We start from the raw sequence: 14714 nt of genomic DNA, 5'->3' as shown, positions 1-14714 counted from the left end.
AGTGGCCACGGTCAGGCCGCCTGTAGCACAGAGCGAGGCCAGTGGCTGGGCAGCCGTGGAAAGGGGGCGCTATCTTGCTCCTCCGCGGGTCAAAGGGAACCAGCGGGCGGAGCGGGCTCGGGGGTGGGACCCCGGCTTCCAGCACAGTCCGGTGGTGGAGAACTCAGGCTCCCACCAGACGGGGTCCATTCCCGAGTTCACCATCCACAAACTACGGGACTTTAGGTAAGCTGCTCCGTCTCTCTGGGCCTCCGTTTCCAAATGCACACAATGGGGACAGCGGGCTTCCTCCCAGGGGTGCTGAGAAGACTCAACAACCGACGTGAAGCATTTAGAACAACGTCTGGCTTGTGGCAAAGGCCCCGTCCACCCCGAGAAACCACAGCCCTGCCAGGGGCCAGCTGTGCCGCTCAGGTGAGAGCCGGGACGGCAGCATCTGCCGGGGCAGAGCCTGCGGAGGGGCAGTCAGGCCCTGTGGCTTGGGGCACCTCTGTCCTTTACAAAACCAGGAGCCCTTTGTAACCCGACCTCAGTGGTTGTCTGAGTTCCCCTGTAGTTTTAGGTCATCTATTGCCTCCTAGGGGGGCACCAGGACCTAGGGCCAGAGGAGGGGTACGAGGAAAAGGACTCCAAACCCCACACACGCACACGTGTGCTCATCACACATGTGCTTTCGTGTGAGGCTCCCCACCGGGAACTGACTGATGACCAGCAGGGCAAGCGTCCCTGAGTGTTAGCACCCTGAGGGCGGGCCGCCTCTCAGCAAGCCACTGGAGAAGGTGGCTAAGCGTCCTCTGACCCGAGTGGTTAGCGGCCACTCAGGTGGGAATCTGCCGGCCATACCTGCCACTTGGCAACGGGGAGGGTGAAAACAGAGCCTCCCAGAGGGCTCGCCTGGGTGCAGGCCGGGAAAGAGGAACGGACGGGGATCCAGGCTGGAAAAGAGGTTATAGCACCTGCGTTGGGAGATAATCTGATCACGCACGTAAGGAAATCCGATGAGGTCGGCAAAAAAGTTTCCAGAGCTAATCACCGAGCCCGGCCAAGTCTAGGGTGCAAGGCCAACGTGTCCACATCAGCTATTTCCGAGTCGAGGCGACGAGCCGCTGGGAGTCCCAATGAAACAAGAATAACATTTACAATTGCATCAAAACCATGAAATATTCAGGCCTGACTCTGACAGGCGATGCCACAGGACCTGTACTTTGTTGAAACCCGCAGCGCGTTGCTAAGCGAAACCAAAGCGCCGGAAGAACGGGCGGAGGAGACTCGACGCCGTCGGGATGGGCGTGCTCATTTTCGCCTCCATCATCAGTGCGATCCCGGCCGGAAATCCCAGCAGGAGCTTTTTTTGGGGGGAGAAATCGAATTCTAAAATTCATTCCGAACAGTAAACGGATTCTGAAGACAGAGGAACCGATTCCTAAACCGATCTGGAAACGCACAGGCCCCAGCACGGCCCCAGCAACGCTAGGAAGAAGCCAGGAAGCCATCGCTAGCTACCCGGTTTCAAGTCTTTCCAGAAAGCAACAGTAACCAAGATGGCGTGCACAGACAGACAGACAAATGAAGCCGCCAAGTGCCCAGAAATAGACCCCCATGTATATATACGGACAGTTGACTTCCAAGACGGGTGCAGAGGTAATTTCTTAAAAACATCGCCGGGACCATTGGATATCCATTGAAAAAGAGAAGAGGAAAGGGAAGAAAAAAGCAGGGGAGCGTTAGGGAGGACACAGGAAGTGCTGGGTGGTGATGGACATGTTCCCCTGATTTTGGTGGTAATTTCAGGTGTAACACACACACACACACACACACACACACACACGTGTGCCTGTCCAAAATGACCACGTTGTACGCTTTAAACATATACAGCGTATTATGGCACCCCAAAACCAAAGCCCCTAGTGTTCCCCAAGGAAGGCAGGGCTCCACCATCCTACATGACCACAGCTTCAAGGTCACCTTCTCTGGGAAGCCTCTCAGGTGACCCCTCTGGACCCCCATCACTGGTTCCCACCATCTCTTAGCTTCTTTCACACTGTCCTATAAATATGTGTGTGTGTGTGTGTGTGTGTATATATATATATATATATATATATATATATATATATTTTTTTTTTTTTTTTTTTACTAGAGACTTGGTGCATGAATTCGTGCACGGGTCAGGTTAAACTCCCAGTTGAATTCCCAGTCCAGGGGACAATTTGCATATTAGCGTTTTATTATGTTGGAGTGACTTTTAGAGATAGAGGAAGGGAGAGGGGTAGAGAACAGAACATCAATGAGGAACATTGTCCATCAGCTGCTTCCTGGGATCCAGCCTGCAACCAAGCATGTGCCCTGGCCAGGCATCTAACCTGCGACCTCTTGGTTCGTGGGTCGACACTCAACCGCTGAGCCACACCGGCCAGGCTCAATGTAATGTCTTTTTTTTTTTCTTTCTTTTTTCTTTCATTTTTTAAAAAAAATCTATTTTATTGATTTTTACAGAGAGGAAGGGAGAGAGACAGAGAGCTAGAAACGTCGATGAGAGAGAAACATCTACCAGCTGCCTTTTGTACACCCCCTACTGGGGATGTAGCCCGCAACCAACGTACATGCCCCTGACGGGAATTGAACCTGGGACCCTCCAGTCCACAGACCGACGCTCTACCACTGAGCCAAACCGGTTTCGGCTCAATGTAATTTCTTAAAAACAAATAGGATTCCAGCCCAGAGGCCTCCTTCCTGGGTGATGAAGGGCAGGAATGGAGTTGTCCCTGGCTGAGGCAGCTTCTGCCAGGAGCTCCGAACTCACCCAAACGTGTGGATGGATAACGGAGGTCGAGAATGTGCTCCCGAAGCCCCAGTTGCAAGGGCACCCCTCCATCACTCAGCCTTCCTCCACTCCCCAGGAGCCAAATCCCTGGCACTACGATGGGATCACCCCCGTGCTCCCCTCCATCCACCTCCGGGAGGCACGTCTCTGCTTCCTGAACGCCCACCTTGGCTCAGGCCCGAGGGCCCCTTGAGCTCTTCCCCAGCTGAGGCGCAAGACGAGCTGGAGTTCAAGGCCCGGTCCCCGCACCCTGGGCTGGACATTCCGAGTTCCTGGACAGACACTACGTCCTAATTCCGCCGGCGAGGTGGCGCGAGGTGCAGGCAGGGGCTGCGGACAATGAGCCCGAAGGCAGCGCTCCGCTGGGGCAGCGAGAGGCAGCCGAGCCGTCAAAGCACAGCGGCCCTCCGGCCCGTCCACGTCTCTGCCCGAGGCCCCGGCTGCCCCGGGGCAACCTGCCACAGCCTCCCTCCCGCCCTGCGGCCAAACCACATCCCTCTTTCCTGGAGGTTCCCAGCACCTTCTCTGTTCTTCATCCACCAAGGCCTTAGGAGGACAGGGCTATGGGCCAACACCTCTCTTCTCCCGACACCCAGACCTCTGTCCTCCCGGGGCAGGGAGAGGGGACCCTGGACAGACCTCTCCAGAAACCCGGAGCCGGGAACGGCCGCTCCCGCCCGGGCCGACTTCTCTTCATTAGTGCAATCACATCAGCACTGACAGCCGCGTGTTTACCGCCGTCCTGACAACAACTGTCTTTCATCCGGCGATGCACAGCAGCCGGATAATGAGCTGGGGGCAGCGCCCCCTCGAGCTCCCTCCGCCCTCCTCAGCAGCTCCCCTCCCCGCCTCCACTCCCTCTGCCGGGGATGGGAGAAGGGGCTCCAGAGGAGGAGGTCAAGGGCCACTTGGCTGAGCGGCCGCAGCTGGGCAGAGCCCGCGTGCAGGCTGCCCATGGGGAGGAGTCTTCAAGGTTGACTGAGCAGGGAGGCGGGAGCGCCGGGCACCGTCAGCAGCATTTCCTACGACAGACCGGGCGCCGAGTCCTTGAGTCAGGACAGCGAGAGGCGTCCACGGTGCTGGGAAGGCGGCCGCCGACGGGGCCTGGGAGGGCACGGAGTCTGCTTCTGGAAGCTCAGAGCCTCAAGAGGCATCGGGCGGGGCGAAACCGATGACCTGGAACGTGTGGTTAGTGCTGCACGGGCAGGGCACGGAGCTCCGGCTGCTGGAGCTGCTGCAGGAGAGCGAAGGCCCTGCTTGGCCGGAGGATGCCTTCCGTCACCCCAGCTCTCCTGGAAGGCACCCACCCGCTCACGCAAAAGGCCCCCTGCAGGGGCATCGTTATCACGGGGCCAGACACCGCCCGCCAGGAGAGTCTTCAGGCCCCAACTCCTTCGGTCACAATGCAATGGTGTGGTCCAGGGACAGGCTCCCTAATGGTACAGAGCACACTGGCTGAGTGAAGAGAGGACCCAGAAAATGCCAACCACCCCAGCAGCAGGCTCCCCTAGGGAGGGGCAGACAGCCTTACCCGCACACCCTCACCCTTGAAGGCACTGCCATAGACCAGTCAAGGTGGATGGCTATGGAGGCCCCGGGTCAATTATGTTGGGGACACAACTGCTTTTGGGGGGGGTATGTGTACAAAAGATGATAGAAAAATCTAAGCACAAATGGTTGAAATTATCCTATATAATAAAAGGCTAATATGCAAATCGACTGGACGGCAGAACAACCAGTCGCTATGGCACGCACTGACCACCAAGGGGCAGATGCTCAATGCAGGAGCTTCCCTGGTGGTCAGTGTGCTCCCACACGGGGAGCACCGCTCAGCCAGATGCCGTGACCTGGGCTCACAGCTGGTGAGTGCAGCAGTGGTGGCGAGAGCCTCTCCCGCCTCCGTGACAGCACTAAGGATGTCCGACCTACAGCTTAGGCCCACGAGGGGCTTAAGTGGTCAGCTGGACATCCCCCGAGGGCTCCTGGACTGCGAGAAGGTGCAGGCTGGGCTGAGCACCCCCCCTCACCCCCAGTGCTCGAATTTTGTGCACCAGGCCTCTAGTATATATGTGTGCAAAGTATCTTAGACTCTTACATGTGATGTGACTCAAGAGATCATATCATTCGAGTTTTGACAAATGTCCCTGGAGGTCCAGGAAGCCAAGGGGCAGAAACTCCACATCTTCTCGCAGCACTAACTGGCTTTACAATAGCCTCTGTGTGGCCCTGGCGGGTGTGGCTCGGTTGGTTAGGCGTTGTCCTGTGCACCAAAAGGTTGCTGGTTCACTCCTCGGTCAGGGCACAGGCCTGGGTTGTGGGCTCGATCCCCAGTTGGGGATGTGCAGGAGGCAGCAGATCGATGTTTACCTCTCACATTGATGTTTTTCTCTCTCCCCTCTCCCTTCCTCTCTAAAAACCAATACAAATAGCATATTCTCTGTGTGTAAGAATGGATTTCAGACAGACTAAAGGATGGAATGCAAAATTCCAGGTATTTAACCCTTTGCACTCCGAACCATTCTGGAATTGGCTACCAGCTACTTGACCCTACTTTGCGGCAGACACGTGCGTTGAATTAACTCAATTCCCCGTAATCACTAATAAACTGCAATGTCCCCCCTGAGAGGGGACATCCGAGTGATATGCTAGAATTCCGATGTCCCCTGAGAGGGGACAGCGGAGTGCAAAGGGTTAAAAAGTAAAATATTAAAAAGGAAAAGGCAGTGTGGGTGGCGGACAGCTTCAGGCTGTGTGGCCAGATCCCCCAGGGCACAGGTCTACCTCCTCCATCACTGAAGTCCACCAGGAAGAGCTTGGAAATGCTATAATGATGCCTCACATTTCCCGGTGAAGACACGGGGGGTGGGGAGGTTAAGGTTTGGGGGTGGTGGTGGTGGTAAAGGAACCCAAGGAGAATCAGTCCTGGCTTCCGAGATCCACCCAGCATCCAAGCCTGCTACCTGCTCTCTGCCGTCACTCTTCTCCCGGTGGGGCCCTCCATTAACGGGTGAAGCCTGTTAATTGGGAACGATAATTTATGTCTAATACCTCCATCCCTGTTGATGAAGGGTTATTATCAAAACTCAAAGAGTTTCTAATTAAAGAAATCCGTCACACAGACATTCGAAGATAATTCAGCATCAACAAGGCCAAAGTGGCAAATGAGACGCCCAGACCATGCCGGGCACTGGGAGGAAGGGCTAGCGGGAGAGAGGAGGGAAGGGTGCCGATGGCAGTTGGAGTGGAGGGGGTGCAGGGCTTGGTGCGGACACCACCACCGTCGGGGAGCAAGCCGGGGAAGCTGGCCAGGAGAGATCTCAGCCTTCCGATCCCGTGGCCCAGACCCTGTGGAACAGCAGATGGGGCCCCAAGAGAGGGCTCCGAGTTCCCTTCGACAGAGAGAGGCCCTCGGGCTGCACCCTGAGCCCCACCCAAGCTGCGGAGGAGCCTGTGGCCACATGAGACCGTTCCCAAGTCCCGGACCAGCCCGGCGAGCCCCTCATTCCAGGAGGTGGGCGTCTGGATCGAAAGCAACGGCCTCAGCGGCAGCTGACCTGTGCTCACTCTCTCTGACATGGGACATGACCCTGGCAAGTGACTCAATCTTCCTGAACTTCGATGCTAATAAGGTTAATAGTGCTCCTGCCTGCTGGCCCCGCTGCTCCCTGGGTGGGGGCGAAGGGAAGAGGAGATGTCTGTGAGAGAGACCTGCAGACGTGAGGGTGTCTGGAAGGACCCAGTAGAAGCACGCACGTGAGGCCGGCAGAGCTGAAAACAGCTGCTTCTGTAGGTGCTCTGCGGCATGGGTGCATGTTAAGCTAGAGCCAGGTACCCCTAAGCCAAATAAGTAAGTCCCCAATAGTGGAAGTGGGGGTGCAGGTCTATGAGAGGGGAAGGGAGCAGAGGCGTTTGAAGACGGGGCACCAGTCAAATGGCAAAGCTGGCCTTGCTGTCCAGACCCTAAGAGGCAATCCGGACAGTGACACACGCTCACCCAGTGCTTCCTGTACAGGGACTGCTGTCCTAAATGCTCAGCACAGCTCATTAAACCCCGTCACCACCCGGAGAGGCAAGGACCCCGCTTGTCCCCATTTTATAGATGAAGAAACCGAGACACAGGTCGGCTCAAGGTCACCCACCCAGTCAACGACAAGCAGGATTTGAACCCGGGGTGGTTGTCCCTGTTTCAGGCTCCTCAGAGGCCTGTGTTGACCCCCCACCGGGGCCCTCCGAGGGCACATTCTGATCGGCTCTCACAGCCCGAAGCAGGTTCCTCCCGGGCGCAGACTCACAGATGCCCACCGCGTTAGGTCGTGTTTCTGACCATCCCTCCGACTCTGAGCGGGACAACTGCCTCCCTCATCTGTACGTCTGCACGTCCACAGCGGTGCCCTGCGGGGAGGGTCCCGGTCCCGGCTCCCACAGGCCCGTGAGAGTCTCCTGTGTCCACCCCAGAAGCCGAATCCCCCAAATAGACTGAGTGATGGCCAACAATTCCTCCCCTTAGCTTAGACTAGGGGTGTCGAACTCAATCAGAGAAGGGGCCAAAATCTAAAATCCAGCCTAAATCGCGGGCCGAATGGTTTACTGAACAGTCATAAACTGTCATTGTGATGGAAACGCAGCGGAGTGCAGTGATGACAGCGCGGTGCGGGCCACATTGCAAGGCCTGGCGGGACGGATTTGGCCCGCGGGCCTTGTGTTTGACACCTGTGGCTTAGACCATCACATCATCAAATCATCACCACCCCTCTGGGTCACCCACCAGCAGCTTCCCGCTTTTCCATCCCGTCCCCTTCAGAGCAGAAGACACCGTGTGTGGCTCAGACACCAGCAAGCCAGGCACGGATGCCCTGGGTGACTTCAGCAGACACCCAAACATCTCCAGGTCACCCCAGCCCCGGGGAGGGCAAGGGGAAAGGAGAGGAGCGGAGGCAGGAGGGGTTCCGGGCCTGACCTCTTGAACTCTGCCAACCTAAGGCCCACGGAGGACACCAACCCAGGTGCAGGCAAGAGCCAGGAGGACCCGGAATTCCTGGGTTATGTCCAAACCCTGCCACCTCCCCTGCCCCAGCCCAGGTCGGCGGCCAGCATGGCTGTCCACACGTCCCTCTGTGGGGACACACCAGTGACGGATGCGTGAGGCTGAGGGCATCCCAGACCCGCAAGAAGATGACCCATGTGGAGGCCATGGAGCCCTGGGTTCACATCCCGACCTTTCAACGTTCTGGCCGAGGGGTCTTGGGCGGTTCATCACGCTGAGCCTCAGTTTACCCACACGTTGGGGAGGGAAGGGGTGTGGATGATGGCACCCTCATACCTTGTGGCCAGCACATTATAAACACGTAAGAGTATTTAAAAGGGGACTGGGATAATCTCACTTAACATAGAACAAAACCAAAAACCACACCCAACTCTTAGAACGTAGAGACACTTGCCGAAACCGGTTTGGCTCAGTGGACAGAGCGTCGGTCTGCGGACTGAAAGGTCCCAGGTTTGATTCTGGTCAAGGGCATGTACCTTGGTTGCAGGCACATCCCCGGCAGGGGGTATGCAGGAGGCAGCGGGTCGATGTTTCTCTCTCATCGATGTTTCTAGCTCTCTATCCCTCTCCTTTCCTCTCTGTAAAAAAATCAATAAAATATATATTTTAAAAAAAAGAAGAAGAAGAAGGTAGAGACAATTACATTTAACTATTTCCTCATCTTACGGATGGAAACAGCCTTAGCTCACCACTGAGCGGGCACTGCCTCCTCCCAGTGGGGGCGGAGGACAGGAGTGACCAGGATGTCTGGGCAGCCCGGCGTGTTTTCCTTTCCGCCGGAGGCCGTGGGGCGCTGCCGGCGGGCGCCGCTGGCCTGTGTGCTGTTATTGGCATCCGAAGGCCCCACGTTAGGATGACTAATCCCTGCCGCGTTAGGCAGGCGGCGGCAACGTGCCCCTGGGGGAGCCGGGCCGGAAACCCCGCAGGCAGCACCCTAACGCCCCACGTCGATTCCAACTCAGTGTCCTGCCTCCCCGAGGTCCGGGGAGTCACAAGGATGGGGAGGGAGGTTCCGACCAATCAGAGGGCCCCTCCGACGGCAGCCAAACCCTGGGGTCACCCGCCCCAGGGAGGCCAGCTTCCTCAGCAACCCCGAGCACAGCTGTCTCACATCCAGCTTGTCTCGCCAGGTAGTGAGGCCTCCGTCACCGGGGGCATCCAAGCAGACAGCGGGCGACCGGCGCCTTGCACCACGCTGGTGGGCAGAGGACAGCCCTGGGTGGTGGCGTTTCCTGTTCCTTTCGAGTCAGACGCTCGGATTCATCGTGTGAGCCCTGCGGACGGACGGAGCGCGGGCCGCCCCGTGGACCAAAGTCAAGCGCATGCTGGTGCCGTTTAGCACATCCCTTTAGAGCCGGCCGTGCGGGCTGTGCAAACAGAGGCTGCTCTGGAGGACTTGGCCCCCTTCCCAGCTCCCTTCCCTGCTGGAGCCGGGCTCCCAGCCCCCCGCCCGCCTTCCAGGAGAGAGAGGACGGAGGGGAGAGGCGGTCGATAAATGTTTGCCGAGCAAACGCAGGAAAGAGGGGGTTTCTGAGGCAGGCGCAGGCTCGGACCCTGGCCGGGGGTCCTGAGTCTGTTCGGCTGGGGCAGGGAGGTGCTGAGCGAACAGCAGCACCACGCTGTGTCTCTCCTCGAACCACAGCCAGCCCGTTCCAGAACCTCCCAGCTGAAGCCAAGGGCACCCTGGGGGTGCGGGGTGGAGAGCGCCCTCTCGGGCCCGGAAGAAGGGGACACGGGGAACAGGGGACGCCCCCGGCCGGCCCTCGCGTGGGGCTTTTTGACACCAGCCAGCCGAGCCCCGGCAAGCATGACACTCGGCCTCGTGGTAATTAGCAAGAGGCCCTGATCAATAAGTTATTTTTTGCTGTCGGTAATTAATAATTACAGCCTCGCCACACCATGTAATTAAACCTTCATCCCGCTCCCCCGCGTGCCGTTTGGCTTTTCATTGTGATTAGCTCGCCGCGCTCAACTTTCTCCCTCCGGACCTCCAGAGCCGGGGCTGCCCCCCTCCGCCCAGGGCCCCCGCGGCCTGGCTCACTCAGCGCTCAGCTCACACTCCCTCCCGTGCCCTCGCCCAGGCACTGAGCTCCCGAAAGAACCTTCTAGACCAGCTGGCTGGGCAGCGACCGCCCTCTTGCCAGCCTCCTCGGGATGCCCACCCGCGGGACCCAAGCTGCGAAGGCCAAGGCCCCCGAGGCCGGCGGGAGTGGAGCCCGGGACTGGACGGCCACGTGAGACACAGCCACGTGAGACACAGCCACGTGAGACACAGCCCTGCGGCCACCGAAGGAAGGGAAGGAAGGGTCTCGAGGGAGAAAAAGGCATCCGAGGCCTGGCTGGTGGGCAGCCCGGAGCCCCTCCCCGTGGACCTGGGCTTAGAGGGCGAAGACACTGATAATCACACCGACGATGACGCCTTCGTCAGCACCGTCCGTGTGCCAGGCGAACCCTCCCGCCCCGGTGGTCTCTGCTCTCTCCACCTCCGCGCGCTCCCGGGGCCTGGGAAATAGTGTGAATTGTGTGACACCCGCCTGAAGGGAAAGTGGCCCAGTGGCGGCTGAGGTCTGAGGAGGTGATGTCGCCCGGGGCCAGCCCCTGGGGACATGAGGCTGGGGCTACAGAAGGCCTGGCAGTGACCCAGGGGAGGCCTGGCCCCAGGGAGGACCACAGCTCGGTCCCTCGCTGTGCCATGATTGGAGAATGCCGCTCATGGGCTCAGAGGGACACCCGGGGCTGTGGCCTCAGCCGCCCCAAGGGTTAGCGCTTAAGGAGACACTCCACTCTCTAGCCTCAAAGCAGATAAGAAAGCTCGCCCACCCTCACCCCCACCCCCAGTCCTTGGCTTGCCCCTGCCCCTCCCGCCTCCCCCACCCCCCCACCACCACTCACATGCAGCATTGCCCCCAAACCTGGGCTGGGACCAAGTTCCCACAAGCCCCTGCACAGTTTGCAGCCGGGGTTACAAAAGGATGGAGGGTGCTCAGGGGGGTAGAAAACACTCTCTCAGACCAGAGAACACAAATGGAGCCGCAGGGGACCTGGGCGGCAAACAGGAGGAGCGGAGGGAGGGAGTGGGAGTGAATCAATCAAAGGGACCTTCAGGGCTCTGACAGGCGCGCCCCTCCCCGAGGAGGCACAGGGCCAGGAGGCGGCCTGGCCTCCAGCAGGACGCTGGCATCCTGACCTCGGGAGGAGGGGGCAGGGGAGAAGGAGATGGGGTGGAGGGGACAGGGGAGGAGGGGACAGGAGTGGAGGGGGCAGGGGTGGAGGGGGCAGGGGTGGAGGTCTACAGGCCTGGGCCTGGATGGGACAGGAACAAGGGGGCCACCTGGCCAGGGACATCTGCCATTGCCGGGGTCTGTGCAGTGATGAAGTTCAAGTGTCCAGTCAGAGGCTGACACCCCGCTCCGAGTCCTTCCTGGTTTTCGGCTGGGAACCCCCCTGGCATCTCAGAGCCAATCTGGGAGATGGCCCCCTCCTCTTCCAGCAGCCTCACAGCCCTCCGGGGACCCCACCAACCCATCCCAGCCCGGGAGGGTCCTGGCACCAGGGCCAGAGGGGCTTGGGACCCTGCCCTGCCCCTGCCCCCACATCTCCCCGCAGCCCTGGTCCAAGTCACTTCACGCCCCGGGAGCCTCAGTCTTCCCATCTGTTAAATGGCTCCCGGAATGCGCTGACCTCTGAGGTCCTGCTTGCTGGGAGATTTTATGAAGATCGTAAAAATAATCATAACTTTTATTACCTTACATTTGCAGGGCCCGTTAACAACATTTCTAAGTGCTTTAACGTAAATTACCTTGTAAAACCCGCCCCTCTGTCCCGTGAGGGCTGATTACTTTCATCTCTTTGATCTTGGCTCTCCCGCTGAGTTGACTCTGGGTGCCCTGAGGTACCCCCCCCCATTCTCCCTCTCCCTCCCCCTCGCTGTTCAGCAACCCCAGAGGTAAGAGGGGCCCCTCTGGAGGCCGCAGCAGGGGCAGGTGAGCAGCCTGGAAGGGGGGGGGGAGGGTTAGGCGCCCTCAGGCTCCGGAGAGAGGGGCAGCCAAGCCCCCAGTCCTGGCGCTCAGTCCAGGCTTGTCTCCCTCCGCCCCCAGCAGGCGCCGCTGCGAACCCCGAAAGCAAGGGAGCGCCGGTGCAGCCGCCCCCTCCTTCTGGGACCTGCCAGGGGCTGGGAGGACATTGGGGCACCCGCCCTCTTGGGGGGGGGGGAGTGTGGGTCACACCTCCTCATCCTTCCTAATCCTCCCGCCCAAAGCCCACCAGCCCTTCTCCGCCCACCGAGGCTGCTCCGGGTCAGAGCGGCGGCTGCAGACAATTGAGCGGCCAGTGGAGCTGAGGCCAGGGCAGGAGCCCTGTGCCTGGGGGGTGGGGGTGGGTTAAGGGGGAGGGTAGGGGGGGCCTCAGACACTCGCTGGGCACCTCCCCCTTGCGGGTCCGAGGTTGCACCAGGCCCTGGGCTCCCAGCCCGAACCGAAGCCCCAGCCCCAGCCCCAGCCCCAGCCGCTGGCCAGGCGGCCAGGCAGCCCGGCGCGGGCTCCATCCGTGGCCAGGCCCGTCCACCTCCCTCCCGGGCTGCCACCCGGCACCCAGCACCCGCCTTGGGCTCCTTCCCGCCGCCTTCCCTGGCCACTCCCCGGCCCTGGGGCGCTGGCGCCTGCCAGGCAGGGTCCTGCCCTCCTCTGACACCGAGCGGGAACCGGGAGCCCAGCCTGAGGGTCTGGGGAGAGCCGGGCGCTGAGCCCCTCCCTCGCGGGCCCAATGGGGTACCCCATAGCGGGTGTGGGGAGTAGCCGAACCCCCCCCAAAAAAAAAACTCATCTAAGGCTCTTCTCAGGCTTCCCCAGGCAGCCTCCCAGCCTCCCTCCTCAGACCTGACCTCCCCTCCTTCGGAAACCACAAGTCTCAGAAACACTGCCCCAAAGGAGAGCCCCCAAACTCCCGGAACTCCCTGGAGAGAGCTCTGCCAGGGTGAAGCCGGGTGTCCAGGGGGCCCTCGCGAGGCCAGCAGCTCCTGCCCCCCCTGCCCCGCACCCCCTCCCCATCCATCCCCGCGTGGGGGCGGCCCTCCTACCTTGCGCTCCGGCCGGGGGGATCCCGCGCAGGGCCAGCAGAGTCCAGATCAGCAGCCCCCACAGGGCGCGGGGGCGTGGGGGGTCCTCCGCACCGTTATAATCCCGGGGGGTCCGGCACCCCGCCATCGTCCCGGGGGGAGACAGTCTAGGTGGCTCTCTGGCCCGGGGGGGGGGCGGTCTGTGCCCGGGAGGGGCAGCCCCGGGGACCCCGAAGCCTCCCAGTCCTCTTCTGTCCGAGTTCGAGCCTCCTCGCGGCGCGCCCCGAAGGCGATGGGGGAGCAGAGAGAGAGAGCAAAGCCGACAAAGCCGCGTCGCTCTGGGACTCGGGGCGCCTTCGTCCTCCCCGACTCCGACTTCGCCTGCCCGGCGGGGAGGCCTGGGCAGCTCGGCCGGCCGGGTCGCTGGCCGGGCCCCGCAATGAGAGGACAAACTTGCGGAAACTTCCTCCCGCGGCCACGTTGCCGCCCCCCGCCCGCCCGCCGCTCCCGCCCCCTGGCTGCCGGGTCGTCCCTGCGGGCGGCGCAGTCACCGCGGCTCCGGGCGCCGGGCCCCGGGGGCCGGGCTGCAGCCGCGCGCGGCGGCCGCGGGGGCTCCTTCAGGGCCGCGGGTCCCGGGGGGCGCGGCGGGCATCGCGGCCCGGATCTCCCCGGAGCTCAAGTTTTCTTCTCTCCAACTTCGCGGGCGGCATCTGCCGGGGCCCAGCCGTCCCCCGGTCTGTCTGCTCCGCGGCCCCGGCGCTCAATCCGGGCACTCTCGGTCCTTCCCCCCGGGGGGCGCTGGGCCCGCGCGCGCCCTCGGCCCGGCACCCGGGCGGCAGCAAAGTTTGCGGGGCCCGCGGCCGGCGCGCAGCCCCCCGCGCCGGCACCCGAGCGGCGGGCACGGCCGCGGGGCGCGGGGACCCGGGCTGTGGCCGCCGGCGCCCGCCCCGCGCGGAGCCTCCCGCCGCCGCCGGGAGGATGGAGAGCCGGTCCGCCCTCCGCCGCCGCGCCCTGGCCCCGGAGCGCCCGGCGAGACGATCCGAGGACCCGGCGGGCAGCCCCGGCTCCGGGGGCGCGGCGCCTCCTCCGCCGCCCGGCGCTCGCCACCCGCGCCGGCTCCGGGAGCAGCGGCCTCGGCCGCCCCGCCGCCTCCGGCCTCGCCAGCCGCCGCCGCCGCTGCCGATCCGCCGCCTCCGTTTCCCGGGCTCCGGGGTGAACGGCTCCCGCCTGCGCCGAGCCCGAGCTGCCCGAGCTGCCGGAGCTGCGGGGGCAGCGGAGCCGGGGACGAGCGCGGCGGAGGGAGGCGGAGGCGGCGGCGCGGAGAGGAGGGCCGAGCGCTACCCAGTGGCCGCGGCTGGAGAGCCGCCTGCGCGGCGCGGGGAGGAGGGGCGGCGGCCCCCGCCAGGCCCGGGAGCGAGCCCCGCACACACGTTTCATCTGTGTCTCCGGGACCCGCCGGGGGGGCAGCACTGCCAGCCTCTCGCCAGAAGGAGGACTGCGCCCCAGCCCCTCCGCTCTGCCCATCCCCGCCCTCCTGCACGCCTCCCTCCCAGGCCTCCTCTGGTCCCCACTCCCTCCCGCAGCCAGGAACCCAGCGCCCTTCTCCTGGTGAGGACAGAGGTGGGGAGTCTGCTGAGAAAAGTGGGTTCGTCTGCTGGTGGGCTAGAGTTTCTCCCCGGGCCAGGCTTTCAAAAGTCTGGGGCAGAGAGCCGGACAAAAGGCAGGCGGGGACTTACAGATGGCCGAGCAGGGACGCGGGTGCCAAGAGCGATGCCGTCTTTGTTTTCTTCTGAGCT

At 62.0% G+C, this 14714-nt stretch overlaps 1 protein-coding gene across 2 annotated transcripts in view; it reads right to left on the bottom strand.

Moving 5' to 3' along the window:
* The window catches only part of SDK2 (sidekick cell adhesion molecule 2), a 186627-nt gene extending 173222 nt beyond the window's left edge, over nucleotides 1–13405 (bottom strand). The window contains exon 1 of one of the 2 annotated variants that reach the window (XM_036407667.2): nucleotides 12940–13405. In XM_036407667.2, the coding sequence (XP_036263560.1) occupies nucleotides 12940–13066 (127 nt within the window). In that variant the 5' untranslated portion in view covers nucleotides 13067–13405. The remainder of the gene's footprint in view (nucleotides 1–12939) is intronic. The other variant, XM_036407666.2, reaches the window with a different exon arrangement.
* Between the last annotated feature and the right edge of the window lie 1309 nt (nucleotides 13406–14714).

Source organism: Pipistrellus kuhlii, unplaced genomic scaffold, assembly GCF_014108245.1.
Source record: "Pipistrellus kuhlii isolate mPipKuh1 unplaced genomic scaffold, mPipKuh1.p scaffold_m20_p_37, whole genome shotgun sequence".
NCBI classification, from domain to species: domain Eukaryota; kingdom Metazoa; phylum Chordata; class Mammalia; order Chiroptera; family Vespertilionidae; genus Pipistrellus; species Pipistrellus kuhlii.
The sequence above is the reverse complement of the archived record's forward strand: the minus strand, read 5'-3'. Positions and strand labels throughout refer to the sequence as shown.